This window comes from Sinohyriopsis cumingii, chromosome 17 (assembly GCF_028554795.1).
Source record: "Sinohyriopsis cumingii isolate HCF-2022 chromosome 17, ASM2855479v2, whole genome shotgun sequence".
NCBI classification, from domain to species: Eukaryota; Metazoa; Mollusca; class Bivalvia; order Unionida; family Unionidae; genus Sinohyriopsis; species Sinohyriopsis cumingii.
The window spans coordinates 60486640-60504076 of record NC_142977.1 but is presented as its reverse complement, the minus strand read 5'-3'; the positions used below and the strand labels follow the sequence as shown (position 1 = coordinate 60504076).

Here is a 17437-nt window from a genome sequence, read left to right as displayed (position 1 = left end):
GGCTAAGGATATTTCCGTTGCGCCGAATTCTAATAATGACACAAATAATCACACAAATCTAAGAATTCCTAAAAACGGGGCGCTATAACCAAATGCGCATACTCCATAGTTACTACATTATATATCATATTTACGTTTGAAATGTTCACATGGACTCTAACATAAAATTATAAGACTTAATGTATTGATGTGGTGCCGTTTTTATTTTAATAATACATTATCCATTGCAATTTTTCATTTTCTATTGCCATCAGCACTATAACAAAAAACTAAATCATTGCAAGTAATATTTATTCAGGTAAAGTAATATGAAATCAATATTGTTCTTTTACATACATGCTAACATTATGACACATTTGGTTTTTCAAATAACGTAAACTGTTTCCTAGAAAATATATAATGGAAGTATATCGCAGACAGAAATATACGATGCAGATATACATATAGTAAACATATAAGTACACCAAAGTTATTTATAAATCAACTGATTACGTCACATCACAACCTTTACCCTGTCGAATATCATGGCTTACTAGTCTAAATATGCGTATGAGAAACAGCAGTTTAATGAAAACTGTAACACAGACGGCTGCGTTTTCGTATTTCTGTGTATCACAATGATGGATACGATATGTTCAGTTAAAATCGCCCATATTTGAAAATATGTACCTAAAATAAGGTACAAAACCATAATCCACTACTTCAAGCAACTTGATTTAACATACAATTTTCATTAGAGTTTGAACTAAGAAAAACAAATAACAAGTTATAAATATTGTATGTAGCCATATTTGGATTGTTACGTAATCTTTTAGGTTTAATTGATTTATTGTTTGACTAAATTCAAATTACCTCTCAATAAAGCTATGTATAGGTAAGTTACACGCTTGTTATACATATACTGTATAGAAAAAAGTTTAAAGAATCCGCCTCTCATCGGATATACATCACTGGGAACTTCATTCGGTAATTTTGCCAGATGTTTATATGTTGCATGATCTAATATTATAATTCAGTACATTTTTCTAATTAAAAATCTTGCTAAACTAGAATCGTTTTAACATGATTGCATCGTTTGGGAAATTGGAAATAAAAGATTTTTTCGATGTAAAGTATATTTGTCATGTACATATTCTGAGACCAGAATAAAAAAGAAATGCGTTTTTCGTGTTAAATATTTGATTGATTTGGCTAAATACTATTGATTCGAATGAAGGTCATGTTTATAGAAACTCTCTCAAATCTTAATTGAACATTAATAAGAATTTTGTTAACCCGAACGGCATGAAAACTTTTCAGTAAAAATGTACAAAAATCTCTGGAAAGCTAAAGCAAATGCAAGACCAGATGTCACAGGCCTAGTGTGTCATAATTATTTAGAATATGCTCCAGACTACCAACGAGACAAGCAGCAGCAAAGGTTGGACTTGCCAAACAGGTCCAGCTCCTGAAAAAACGAAAACGCCTTTTCCGTCTTGTACTACCGGGCAGTTCTTTTGCAGATTATTCGCATCGGCCGCTTCTAAGGCTAGCTCAACGTTGCATGAATCCAGAGCAGCATAAAATTCCAGGATCATGCTTTTAGAGTTAGGCTCTTCTGAACGGAGACCTTTTAGGCGCAGAAGTTTGTCCATATCTCCTTGGAAGCATGGATGCTTTCTAATCTCCTTAACAGCTGCCAAACATTCCTTCTGGCATTTTCCAAGCGAGGCACAATTCTCCATAACAGATTTGTATATGGCTGATGTCTCAGGAAGGGACATATTGGAGATGTCTTTGTGCCGGCATCCCTGAATCACGTCTTTTTCCCAGTCGCAGACGGAAATACTATTCCACTGGTTACAGTCATGGTAAGGAAAATTGTCCTTTGGGTAGTATGTAAGGAAGCCAAAACACATTTCTTTCGAAGTGTCCTCGCCGAAAGAGGTTGTCTTGTATCGCGATGTTGACTTAAAAACGCAGGTCGTCTTCAGTTCATCACCAGGTCTGACTTCGATTGGACTGTCATACCTGTGACGAGATAAGGTTTGAACATGTGACGCAAACTGAAATGCTTAGTCAGGTTTAAATATTTTCGTCAATTGTCTAAACGTGTACTTTCAACTGGGTACCTTTGATGACAATTATTACAATGATTTAAAATAATGTAGTGTTTCTCAAAGAAATTAAACATTTTGTAATAAAGTGTTCTAATCAAATCTTGAGTGTCGATAGTAGATTTTACTTATGGTGTTCAAATGTTAAGTTGTTTTGATGTAATTTTTAATAATTAACTTTAAACAGACGTCCGGAGGAGTTATTCTCTGCATATATTGAGGCCAAATTTGTTTATTCCTCTTATTCACCGTTACATGATTCTAAAACGTACAAATCATGTGGATATTTATATGTCATACTAAAGGCTAAATGTATATAGTTCTTTTCGATCATAAAAATAATGTAGCATTTTGATTGCCGCATTTTAAATAAATGGATGTTATATACAGGTAAGGACCTATTGCTTTTGCTATGCAATAATTTACGTAATATTTATCAAAAATTGATCTATAATGTTCTGAGATTTTGTTTCTACAGTGTCTTCCCGGGCAACGTACCGATAAATCACTGGACTATCGTAGCTGTACTTTTCGTCGAATGTAACATCTTGTACTTTACTTCCATTCCTGTACAGCTCAATTCGCTGTTGTGTTCCTGTAGTTAAGAAGATGGCTTTTTACAATGAGCGAAATATTGTGAAAGTGAGATAATCTTTTCTACTCCAGTTACAAATAAAATCTCTACTACATGTCATAGCTGCCAAAATGACGTTTAAGATTCCCAGTAAATCCCTTTTACCAGTATAATGCAGGAGAGAGAGAGAGAGAGAGAGAGAGAGAGAGAGAGAGAGAGAGAGGAAAGGACGGATGATGATAGAAACAAATATGACAATGCACTGTGCAACAAGTAGAGTAATTTATCTTGCACTTTGAAATGTAAGGATAGATTTTAAAACGTGCACGTCATAAGCAGGTACCAATTACAAACACAAAATCGTAAACGAATATATACTTACACCTGTTGAATTATTGTAATCAAAGTCAAAGAATATAACCCTAATTTATCAAAAACGATAACAATATTGGACACTTTACTCAATTTACAAGTGGGAAAATCAGTCATACCACGATAATCGAACCACACCAGTGAAATAGCGGTAGGTCTTATTTTCAACATACCTAGATAATGCATGTGGTTGACAGCAGTAATTATGTTTATGTTGTTGGTCATCATTTGCCTTGTGCACCTTTCAGGGCATGTACCTATAGCTGTGACAGCTGTCTCGCCAGGAGGGATGTACAAGTACGTCTGACCAAACATAAGAACGCCTGCGTCATATGGGCGGAGCTTCGGGGTATAGTAAAATGTCATGCCGGAACTATCAGTAGTTCCGTTAATCAGAGCAGGATTGTTCCAGTGAAACTGAAGCAAAGACGACACTTTATTATCGAAAAGCTTTAGAGTCCTTGCATAATATAAAACTATTTTGTGTAAACAAAGACATAAATACTTGCAAAAATACATAAAAATATAAATGTTATCAGAGAAAGGACATATGCGGATTTAATTTTAAATATTAGCCGCATGCATGTGTCTGATTTACTGGTTCTTTTTAATTGTGTTATTGGGAAGTTCATAAATAACAAGATTCAGAATAGACAGATATATGCTACTTATATGTTTGTGAAAGAATGCAAAATGTCACAGCGCTATTAGTTTCGATCAATCTTCTTTCAGGTATATATTCATATGTAACTTCAACGTAATTGCCCCCCTCTCCTCACACCCAGATGTACTATAGGTTGAACCTAGAATGATCCATATTGTACTTCTTATCATGACCTACCTCAAAAGCAGCTCTTTTGTAGCCATTGACACCGATTCGGAACCCACTACTTTCATGATGACACTCTCCGGACACCCCCACAGCCCAGAGTCCGATGATATCCGAACATCCTCCACCTGGAGACATGGCGCAGTCATATGGCTGATTCAACGGAATTTTAGACTCTGCCATAAGAAACGATACGTTAAACGAATTTGATCTGATGATTTGTATGCGCACTGTATCAGAAAATATTAGACGAGGTTAGCCATTGAAATGTCAATGTGGCTGAATGCCCAGATGGCATGAGCTATTTTTATAAATAATTCGCATATGTCCTACACAATATGCAAAACCTAAACCAATGTCTGTTTGGAAACTGTGGCGCGAAAGAGCATTTAGTTGCCATTACCTTTCGGGTGTGTTTGCACATGTTCTCTTTATAATGGAAAAGGTCGAATGAAGATGAGTATGTGTCCGATGCTTTCATGATAGTTTATTTTCTTTGACTTTTTCGCCTTTGAAAATCTCGAAGATTTTTATGGTTACTTTGAATTTAATGACATTGTCAATAAATATTTATTTCAGTTCAGACACAATACCACGCAGACATACAGATAGGCAGACAGTTGGATAAAGGCATAGAGAACGCGCGCAGGACATACTACTTTGGATCTCATTAACGTCTTGCGACGTCAGCCAGAAAATATACATCCATCAAACTTGCTTTATGCTAGGTTGTGCATATGTTGTTATCTAAATTTGATTTAATAATACAGCATAATGAAAAACAAAAATTCATTTAATAACCTTGAAGTAATTGAAAATCATATTTGCAGATGCTTGAGAGATTTAGGTCCAACAAGTGATATCTTGTACTGCATATTGATATTTATCATTGACAATAAATTGTAGTGATATAAGGCGTCAATCTATAGATTCAGTGTTTAAGTACAGGTGAAGAAATAAGCAGGTGCTAATTGTCTGTCTGTCTTCAAGTATGTCTGTCTGTCTATCTATACGTACGTACGTATGCATGCATGCATGCATGCATGCATGTATGTATGTATGTATGTATGTATGTATGTATGTATGTGTAAGGATGCAAATTTCAGTCGATCTATGAAAAGCGAATTAACTTGAGGCTAGGTAACAATTAATTAGACTTATGGGGACAGGTGCTTGTTAAATCGCTATACTACAATGATTTATAATGTCTGTGTCGGGAGAGTAGGTGATTCTTAATTAAGCCTTAGTTTACTTAGCCTTTAGACAACTTGAAAAGGGAAGAGTACCTTCGGTTTAATATCGGAACTGTCAGATTTGGCTGTTTCCAGATCTGTTGTTTTGGAAATATACAAGTCATGCTAACTGCAGTTTTGGCGCCTTATTACAAAAGGCGGTAAGTATGTTTAATCCTGATTGGTTACGCTAAATAAAGGGCGTGGTTCCCACACGAAAAATCCTTGGGATTAAGTTGCCCTCATCGAACGAAATTTAACCGGTCTGCAATTGTCCTACAAAGGTGAATATATAAGGGACATCGAGACTAAATTTGGAAGAAATTCTCTCGTTAAACATTGGTCAAAGGGACCGGATATCTGGAACGTCAACGGACACATTATGGTAGTAGAAGTGAACAAAGCTTGAAAGCACAAAATATATGCGTCAATTGCATGTAGTTCGTTGATACCAATATACTGATTTGCTTGAATATAATTGTTTATATTTGCATAACTTTTATTTGTTTAAATCCGTGGATCAATTCTCTGGAAATGAGTGTAACTGTTTCAGTTAATCTATCTGAACTTGTACAATGCTATTATTTATATAAGTTTGACGAATTGTTTGAATTAGTCGTCTTGATTGTTATAGGAATCTAATAAGTTCATACATTACTTAAGTTGGTATGGGTTAGGAGAATCTGTTTGAATTCACCGATCATAGATGATTTCACGTATGATAAAGACCTAAACGTGTATATTTTCTGAAAATAACGTAGTTTACTATGTAATGAATTTCATTCATTCATTTGTGTAATTGAACGAGAACGGAACCGTTATATCTAGTGTAATATTCATGGTAATCATTAATGAAATAGCCATTAGGAAGTACATTAATCTTGTGAAACTAGGTTTATTTATGGTCTGCCATGTTTTGTTTGACCAGACAGCCCTTGGTTTGTTTGAATTCCGATAGAATGATATCTGACATAACGAGAGGGGAGCAATGATCTATTACCAGTAGAACAACTGACAGAATATTTAGGTTCTCTCTGCTCATTTTGTAAGGAGAAACAACTACACGGACGTATCCATGGATGTATCTACTGAAGTATCTACTTACGTATCCAACTACCCACACAAAGTTTGAGGGCCGAAAGGAGGCGAGACAGTAGGGAGTAGGAAAAGGGAAAGAGTGAAAGGCAACAATACCGAGGTCGATCACCCTCAAGATAACGATAGCCAAATAAAGCGGACATATTGTAAGAAGGTACAACCTCATAATACCACACCATCAGTAGCAAACCACTTCAGTATGCATGCATGTATCTGACTTATTCTCTGGAATGTCTTTGCTTAATCATTTCTCAATCTAACGATAATTCTAAACATGATGATTCAATAAATGGCGTGAACAATATTTACTCACCCCCCGCTTCTTTACATCCATACACAATAATGTGATGCATCATATTCACGTTGTCAAGGATAACTTTAGTAGCAACCAGGTGGTAGTCAACATCTTGAGGAAGGTCAAAAAGCATGCATTTGTAGGTCGTCTCTTTGGGCGGAACTGCAGTTGCTGGGAAACGGACAGTCAGGTTCCTCGTTTCTGAAAGGAATCGAATATGAACTATAAAGAAAGGTTGCATCGATATACAGTTATACATGTGGGTAATTTATTAAGCTTCAGCACTCAGTGGATTTTATACATTATGTGCGTCATACAATATTTATGTCACTATTGGGGCATATCACCTACTAATGCAATAAAAGGTCGTCGAGTAATATTAAGTACTCAACGCTGTGTGATAAACTCAGTATCAGACTATTGCTCATTTATCATGATAATAGTTACACTCGTGTGGAAAACATATATGACACTTCTTCATTACTGTAATGTCACGAGCTGCCACAGGCTCTTTTAAAAAACCGCATAACGGATTAATTTCACTTAAATAAAATTTTGGTGTTTTTTTCCCAAGAACTGAGCCATTTAATATTTCTTCCATATTAATTAATATTAATTACAGATGCAATGCTATTTGACAAAGAATGATCTTTGCAATACAACAGATCGTTACAAATACGCTCTGCTATAAGCAGTTTTTATATGCGGCACAGCAGTTTTTATATGCGGCACAGACATGAACAGCTATGTTACAAAACTCACGGTTTCAAATCTGCTAACTATATTTGCGATAAGCGAGTGTAGTGGACCTTGACTCCAGCAAGGCCCTCAACCCAATACAATATTGTTTGTCCAAACAGTTTTAAAATGGTGATATTTCTAAGCATTCCAATGCACTAGCGTGGTGACTTCTATCGTCAGTTTACAGGTGAGGAGGAAACTAGGTCATATATCAGTCAAGGTTTTCAGGAGAGGAGGAAACTAGGTCATATATCGGTCACGGTTTTCAGGAAAGAAGGAAACTAGGTCATATATCAGTCACGGTTTTCAGGAGAGGAGGAAACTAGGTCATATATCAGTCACGGTTTTCAGGAGGAGGAAATTAGGATGAAAATTCATAATGTATTGAAGGTGTGTGTGCGTGTCTGGATTTTTAAAGTAGCTTCAACAAGTTTAATCATATTGCCACGATGTCTGCAACGTGGCAGTTTATAGTGATGCCTTGCACTGGGACATCATGCTGCAGACATGTGGCATCATGTCCTATCCAGCTACACTATCATGGCAATAGGCCGACCATTCCGAACACTAACTTCTTCATGCTTTGCGAGGCCGGTGTTAGTACCACTTTATAAGTCTTTGCTAAGACCTTCTGCATCCGAGGTGGACGTTCTAACCACTTAGGCCATCGAAGCGGTCTATAGAAGTTGTTAGATTTCTGATATGGATCAATATGCGAAAATAAACCAATTGCGCTGTGGAAGTTGTATTATTAAACGTCACGGCTTAACGCCGAGTAATTAAACATGTTCCGAGCAAAATAAGATCAAAATAATTTTATTGACGGAATGACTTTTCTATTTTAGCATTACCATTAAGTCCACAAACATTTGCTGTGTTCGTCATTAGTTTCTTTTAAATTGTTAAACAACAAACATAAAAAGTTATGGATATTATTGGCTATTCGGCAACAATAAAATGAAACAAAAACTTCACACCATATACATTTTATATGTTTAGGATATTTACTAGATTCTAAGATTATATTGAAATGAAATGCTGCTCTGTCAAACAGATGTATCAGTTATGCAATTTAATTATGCTTCTCTAAATAAAAGTGCCGTGGTTGGTTATGCGACAGGGAGAAAATGCAATATTTACAACTTTCGATTCAACTGGATAGAATTTAAGATAAATAAAGTATATACTGCATTGTCTTTATAAATACTAATAAATAATTTAACTTTTAATTAAAAGCTAATTTATGACAATATATTCTATATCTTTTTTCTGTGTAAACGAAATCATCAGTGACGTAATATGACTCCTTAGATGAAGTATAACTTTGGCTGCCAACCCCCCTCAACACACATGCATACACAAATCACTTCTGACTAATTTGGCTTCTATTATATCTTGGCGCTCTAGATGACAGTCCAGTTTGCCTATGACACGGTCCAGCCATATATAAGGGAAGTTAATTTTGTCGTAGTAAGAAGTTTATATGTAAAAGTTACTTCCCTTTAAAAATCATTCTTTGCTACCGTTGAGAAGAAATGGGTAACAATGCTATGACCAAGCGATACGAAGTTTGGAGTCGAGCCATGTGCCAGCAAACACGCTGAAGGAAAGAGCTAGCGATTGTAATATATTGAAATAGTGAATAGATGAAACATTGTCAATTAAAAACTGAAATTACTACTGTGTTCTTTCTCCTCAATCAGGAAAACGAAGAGACAGTTATACTGAGCAAGCCCGATAAAATAAACTCAGAAATGACATCGAAAGGTCGGCTGTCTCGTTTGTATTCGGAATGACTTCTTAGTCATAGTTTTATCTGCATCAATAGAACAAATATGCCGATAAAAATGCACAGCTGCTAATATTTTGTGTGCAAAGAGGAGGGCGTTGAAACGGAATAGATAATTAGGTGTGTTAAACGCCATTTGTCAGTGCATCATAGGCTATGTGCTGCAGCCAGTAAATGACTGGTGAAGGAAGAACCCAGAAAGACACCGGCAAAAACTCATTGACCCACGGGAAGGTATGGCTGGCTTTCTAACTTAACTCAAGACTTGAAAACCAGGTGGAAAGATTTGAACGCCTTACCCACCCCCACCCCACCAGTTCCCAATCCTTCAATACACAACGACGAAGAGATCAAGCATTTGAAGATAGTCCCATGCTGATGTTTGTTAGAAGTGCATGCGGAGCTCTCTAGTGTTTGAATTTACCACTATATTACTATATTAATTGATTTAGCTTAAACACGCGGTTCAAATTTTTAATAGAATATATATCTGAATATTTCTGTTTATAAAAAATAAATACAGCACATAACTAAAGATGATTTTTATCAAAGTAGAAAAACAATATATAAAATGTCAGCATGTTCTATAAATTTTAATCTTTCTAAAAGCTTTTAGACAACAATGCGTAAGTAAATCAGTAAATACATTAAAAGAATAATGATAATAATAATAATAATAATAATTATTATTATTATTATTATTATTATTATTATTATTATTATTATTTGGTTATGTAAACTATGTCTTTAATTTGGTGTTCAGTTTCTCTGAGAGAAAATAGTTATGGGGAAGAAAGTTCCAGATGCTTACCACATACAACGTGGTGGAGAATCAACACCTGGGGGTTAAGGGGCAGGGATGAGCCATGAAAGCTAAGATGTGGACGTTAATAACCGAGGACGATGTGGTTGCAAAATATACTTTTTATAGAAGGATAATAATGAAAAGAACCCAGGGAAAGAAGGCCATATAATGCCACATGTATGCACCGCCATAGAGTAAAAAGGTGCATAGTAAATAGAACGTTCCTTTCACACGGAAAAAAGACCTTTAGTAATTTGTAGTCTCAACTCTCTTTTCTACATTTAGATATTCAGTCTATGACCAATAAAAGCAACATCCATCGCTTTTGGTTCAAACTTGCACCCCAAGGGATACCTTTATTATGAGAAATGATGAGTTAAAATAGCACCAGAAAATGGTCTTTGAGGAAGAACGAGTAACCCTTCAGGACAGAAGATAACTATCACGAAGCTAGGATATGGCTCAGCTTGCACACGTGATATATGCAATAGACATATCTCAGAAATATACCAGCAACAAATCAATACAGATATGTATCTAAGAAACCCAGATGTCTGAAATATTGGTTTCTGGAAGCTATTCCGTAATCACGCTGGTGACAACTGTTAGTAAGAGAAGAGAAAGCGAATGTGGTATGAATGATGGACTGGGCGCATTTCTCGCCACCGTCCAAACTATCGAGATGACAGAGAATACACAAACTCACATTCCTGAATATTTCAAAACAAAGCAGATCACTACATCGTGCAAGTACTCCTTTTCCAGGATGATCTTGTCAAGTTGCACATTCGGTATGATTCTTACTATTGATAGAAATTTGTTTATTCCCAGAATTAAAAATCAGAAGCTTATAGGGATGTATTCTACGTTAAATGCAACTTTCTACCTAAACAATTTTTTATAAAAATTTTCTAGATAATGTTTTGTCTACAGATAGTTTTTCAAACTGTTCAGTAATCTTACTTAGTTCATGTGTCTTCACCAAAGAAAATTGCCAAGTTAGCATTTGCGAAATTTCATTACATTGCATAGTATCCATCATTTTTAACAAAACAAATTCAGACATATTGGAAAAGTAGTGGTGTATAATAACAGGTGATTACACAGAGAGGTGTATACTATTTAACTTTATTAAACGAGATCGTGTTGTGTTGAAAAAACTTGTATTCGACCCGACACATACTGCGTCTGGTCAAATACAGGTTTTGGAACACAACATGAATTCGTAAAATAAAAATCCATTTCATGACCTGATTCGTGTATATGTAATATTCCCATTACTATCCAAATATTTAGATGGAATAGTTCAACACTACGCACCTGTTAATTGATTTATTCGTCTCTAAATAGAGACTATAAACTAGTCATGTGCGTGTCGACATTATGCGAAGTACAGGTAACGTGAATGACAAATAGTGACCTAGAAAAGATATTGATAGGGACATTGTAATCCATATCACACGATCCTGAGTCTTTCAAACCCACGCTATTATGTCGTCCCAGCTTGTAGCACCGATTTAGAGCTTCAAGTGCTTTATGTGAATTATACTGAATTCAAGCGGGAGCATCATGGTAACCAAGAGCAAACACAACCGTCGGTTCAAGATCCATGGGATACGAGTCGGTTGGTCTCTCAGGAAACCGCCTATAGAATGATATGTTCTAATATTTTACTTGATGTTGCGTATGAAGGATATAGAACATACATTTATAATTAACGTTTCCACATCTAATCATTAGATCTGAGGGTGAATAACTTAATAAAATTTAGACAAAATAGCAGATGATATTGATGGAAATTATTCACAAAGCAGCAACGTCAACGAAAATTATTAATGACACTGCTCTACGTTTACTACCAGTATGGATTCAACAGACGAGATGTGTGATCTGATCTTACTAAATAAAGCTAAATGTTGATTGTGAATACTTGGATGATTTTGTGACCATAAAAACCAAGAATAACCAAATGCAACGAACCGCCTTCACCCCAACAAAAAGTATGCATCCGTTTGTACTATTAACAGCTTGTAGCGATTCATTGAAATAATACAATTCTGATTAATCAATTTGGTCAATTTACCAACTTATTAATTTGTATTCTATAAGCAAGAATGTTTTGTCTGAAGGGGAGAAACTGATACATCCTGTTACGTGCAAAATTGCCCTGCAACTGCAAAACATAATGGGTGCAAATTATTCGATTACTAATTGGCAATCTGTCAGTTTGTTGTAGTAATAATTGGTCATGACTATTTCCCGATGTTCAGCAATACAGTAAAACGCAATCTGTATTAGAACTAGTATATAATTAGCAGATTAGCATACATGACATGCTTGTAGAAATACATTAATTACATTAATTAGTCATATTTTGCAATAGTACCTTAACGTCACAACACAATACTGCTATTTAACCACTGCAAGAAATAAAGTAACTTTTCTTGGCCATGAAATATATAAAATAAAACACATACTGAATTATGAGCTTGATGAATCTTACTAATTTCGACACTTGAACCACCAAAAATTGCTAGAACTGTGTAACATAACATGTCCGTTTCATCTTACCATTACTGCTGATTGCGTCACATTTGAATTCGTCCACGTGGCAATCAACCCAGCCGTTCTTTCCTGCACACTGCAAACTGTTCATTGGCTCACAAACACCTGTGACAAAAATAAATTAAAAGAAATATAAAAAAATAGGTCAGGATCTGGTAATCCCTCACAAGCAGGAGTGAAAAACCTATCGCATGTGCACCGTAAAGGTCAATAAAACATCCCAAAGACATGGTCGAAGGAAAAGGGTCGCATGACTGGTTCGAGAGTGAAAAGTGATGTACCTGAATCCTACAAGCGGACGCTGAATAATATGGAGTCAATTTTAAGATATAGAGAAAAAATATTAGTATGTAATTTGCATTTTGCCGAGATTCGAACCCGGGTACGCGGCTTATGGCACCCGTATCCTAGTCTACACTCATAATCCCATTTATAGTCAAGAAAAGATGCTACAGAAACACTGTTATAGGCATTCGAAGCACACACACATACATACACACACACACACAGACACACACACACAAACTCATTTTATATAGTTTTAAGTGCATGATACATAAAACTGATTCCTAATGGTGCGTAGGTGTCTGTGGCGCCAACCTTTGTAAATGCTGACAACTAAAATATGGAATAGTTTTAACAATTCTTTCATGTTTGCAGCTATTGCAATATTCATCCTCTCTAACGATACTACTACTACTACTACTACTACTACTACTAATAATAATAATAATAATAATAATAACCTGGATGAGTTAGTCCTACTGATTTTAAGGGACTATGGCCTGGACTCCACACACAGTTTGGATCTCCCAGTTCTTCTCCGTTTGTTTTACCGTCTCCGTCCGAGTCCAGCTGACAAAGAGCCTTTGTCCATTGCTGTAAGGAAGCAACCATCAAATGTTAGAGTGGTTACCGATATGCAGATTAATTTCGTGTAAAATTTCGTAATTAAGTGTTCTTCTTATTAACATTCATATATGCTTTAAAAGGTGATATTTCTCATCTGAAAATTGTCATGTACTCTTTTTATTTGTCTAGCGTTGTTTTTGTTAAATTGATGATTCGTGTATTGTTGCTTCCAAAACTGTATTTAACTCGCTATGGTGTTTATGATGTAGCGGGGATAATTGTACAAGCTATCTCAGATATGTATCCCGTTTTATTCGGCATCTATAATATTGCGATAAAATATACATTGAAGTGCTGTTGAAAGAACAATGATGTTAAATGTGTCTAGGAATATACATCTTAGCTTTAAAATAATACAAAGACTTAAAAAATATTTCGTATGTATGTTATATACCTTTCCTGCTGTATAGAAAGCAAGACCAAATGGGTTTCTCTCGCCTCCTCCCAACGCATTTTTGTGCCCCACTCCGCGCCAGATATAATTCGCTTTACAGGGATGAGGAATTATTTCTCCATTTGGAATACTACTCTGAAACATCTGGTATCCCCATGCTCCTTCTAGCAGTTGGATCACGCATGCCAAAATAATAGCGTACCTGTTTGCAAAAAATACATTTATTTCATGTTAAACTCTACGAATTGAATCATTTTAATCTTCAAACAACATATACAACTAATTTAGTTCCCATCGACCGTAATTATGTTTTCTGGCGAAATAACTATACTTTCTTGGTATGACGGACAAACAATGCTTGCATCCTTCGAGCAATCTAGCCAAGAGGAAACTTTTAAAAGGATTTAAATAATATAGCGCGAGGTTTGTTTATGAGAAATATATACTTTTACATGCCCAGTTTAAAAATCCGACTCGGAAAGATCTCCCCTTTTTCATCAAGTAGATTGGCGACAGCAACAAAATAAAAATGGTGTTAGGTTGTGTACTGTATGCAAAGTACCCATACCTACTCTTCTTCTATAAAAAGAATTTCAATATTTTTTTCTTCTCCAATGATCGTTTTCATCTTCAAATATGTTATTTTAAAAAACGAACACACAAAAGCTGGTCCCGTTACTCATAAAAATAATTAGTTACTTGTGACCTAAATAGTACGGCATATTTTATTTATATCCAATCTGGCAGACAAGCCTGTTTATAAAGCTATATATACTTTTTTGCATTTTATGATGATGTATTTTCATTTTCATTTCGTTAAACAAAATGAAATCGGTACACAAACAGTAGCAACAAACGTACAAAAAAAACAACCTCCTCCACACAAACAAACAACAGGAAAAACAAAACAAATAACACTGCTACCAGTAAACACGTTGAAATCTCATTGTATAGGAATCCCACTTGATGAATTGTTATTTGTTATTTTTATTCGTGATCGAGTCACCAAATCATTAAGGGCTGCCTTGCATATAATGTATATGAGTTATTTTATTGGTCTAGACACACACACACACACACACACACACACACACACACACCAATATATTTGTATAACCTTTATGTTACGACGTCAAATGAAGTAAAGTATGTTAAAGTGTTTAACGTTTGAAACCTTTGACCAATATGACAGTTCATTTCATTTGCAGTTGTAGAATAATGATGTAACATCTATTTGAATTTCGCAGTTGCATCAGAACAATATGAAAGCTCATTTTATTTGCAGTTGAATGCGAATGATGTAATATCTCGTTAAATTTCGCAGCTGCATTAGAATGTTACAACCATTGTTATTACGATGTGATTGATTGAATTTAACTTGCATACATTTGGTGACGTTATGTTTTGTTTTCAATGCTTATATATTAAAGAATCTTTCTGTTGATTCAATGCCACAAATATAACTATGCCTATCATATCTACTTAGTCCGACTAAGACACTTTACATTATCCAGTGCATTTCATACAAATGTATTTTTATGTCATTAAAAAGCGAAAGAAAACTAGAAGTTTTATTTTTGGTTAAAATTTTATTTTCTTTAGACATGATTAGGTTACAATTTATACGTTAACATTTTCATAACTGTTGACTGACATAACTTGCCGAAACACAACAAACATCTGACGGATAACGGAATTGTCAATTGTGTTAATTTTGTACATCCGTAATTGTTCAGTTCAAGACGTGCACATTTATTCAATGAGAAATGCATTCAAATAATTAGTTAGCAGTTTTTGGGCATGGTCATGTAATATGGTATATAAAGACTACAGCTCGGCATGGTCATATAATATGATGTTTAAAGCCTGGCATGTTGGTGCATTATGGTATTTAAGGCCTGGCATGGTCATGTATTATGGTATTTAAAGTTAGCATGTTCGTGTAAAATTGTATTTAAAGCCGGGCACGGTCGTGTTATATGGTATTTAAAAACTAAAGGAAATTTATGCAACGAACATTCTTTACGGTAAACTTTCTGGATTTCTTTCCAGCCACTAATAACTATTATCATTAGAAATATTATTTGTAAGTAAAATTATTCAAGGAGATTACTAAAAGATCTGTATGGTACTCGAAATATCTTCCAATTAAAAATATGGTTACACAGTTATATAGATATTTATGTATATTGAACTCACCTCATATTAATTCCCTCTACGTACTGATCTAAGACATAAGCTTTCCCCTAGTCTTTTATACATGGCAAGTCAAGCAATACGATTCCTATTTCAAAATACCGTTTGATCACATGACCACACTGGGTTTGAGCAACCTTCACCATGTCTATGCGTCATTTTCGACTCTCTCATATATTCTCTTATTCTAGGTAACTAATGTTCTCGCCACTCCCCCCCCCCCCCCCCCGATGATGTTTATTCAATAAATATTTACACATATAAGGGTATGACGCAGGTTGAATACATTGTGGAACCTACAATACACTTAATGGCCCCAAACCAGTAGTCTGGGAGAATATGGCATATGTATTTTATTCTGTAATTATAGCCTTTGGCTCATAATAAAAAGTATTGTCAAAATGAGATGTGATGTGTTTTGGATTTTTAAAGTAGCTTTAACAATTTTTCAGTCATATCGCTACGATGTCTGCAATGTGGCAGTTTATAGTGATGTCTAGTACTGGGACATCATGCCGCAGACATGTAGCATGATGTCCCACCCAGTCACATTATCCTGACACGAGGCCGACCAGTCCTAACACTAACCTTTTAATGCTGAGCACCAAGCGAGGCAGCTGTTAGTACCATTTGTGTAAGTCTTTGGTATGACTCGGCTGGGGATCGAACCCACGACCTACCGCATACGAGCCGGACGCTCTAACCACTAGGCCACTGGAGCGGTCTTGTCAAAATATAGACACAGCTATATTATGAATATGAAAAATGTTTGCATTTGTCATAATTCTGTATCTTCCACACGCAATCACACACAAAAACCACACATACGGATGCATGTATATATATATATATATATATATATATATATATATATATATATATAAAGAGAGAGAGAGAGTTCTACTTATCTGTGCAGTAAATGCGCTAATTCCCTCCCATACAATATTTACAAATCATGTGGCGTTACTAGTGATATAACTTTTGTAGAAATAGCGAGCCTATGAAGTAAATATCGCAGGGGTAGATCCCTCCATCTGCGTCATTAAATATATATTTCGTGTTACCATGCTCTCCAGTTATTTGACACATTTTCTTACAGAATGTTTCTTTATAACACTTTATTTTTATTCATTTAATTTTGTTATAGGCTTGTTTACTTCTTTATTTACTGAGAATTATCTTCTGTGCTGGAAGGTGTTGGCATAGTATATAAAGCCTATGTAATTTCGACCTATATTCAAATAATTAACCCACGTTAGTAAGCATAAAACATAGATCACAGTAACCTTATTTGATTTTAAGGGTTTAAGTCTAACAAAAAAGTTAATTCAATTATCAAGTTTCAGGATCCAAACAGAACAACTCACAAGCAATAAACTTTAAACACTACATTTCAACAAAGTCACAGAAGATTTACGGGGAGACCGCGTTTTTTTCAAAACGTTTGTTTTGATTATCAAAGTGCATCCCCTCACTCAAAGTAATGATTGTAGGTACCATATGCTGTATATAGCACGCCAAAAGGTTCATGCGCCAATG

The 17437-nt window shown here is 35.2% G+C and overlaps 1 protein-coding gene across 1 annotated transcript; it reads right to left on the bottom strand.

Annotated features, from left to right (window-relative positions):
• Positions 1-274: 274 nt before the first annotated feature.
• On the bottom strand, positions 275-15998 carry LOC149779053 (dopamine beta-hydroxylase-like). The gene is made up of 9 exons (XM_089939622.1): positions 15902-15998; positions 13703-13904; positions 13143-13275; positions 12403-12501; positions 6515-6697; positions 3884-4047; positions 3216-3459; positions 2595-2691; positions 275-2010 (listed from the first exon to the last, which is right to left on the bottom strand). The coding sequence occupies exons 1-9, from the start codon at positions 15904-15906 to the stop codon at positions 1377-1379; spliced, it is 1761 nt and encodes a 586-aa protein (XP_089795748.1). The 5' UTR covers positions 15907-15998; the 3' UTR covers positions 275-1376.
• Positions 15999-17437: the final 1439 nt, after the last annotated feature.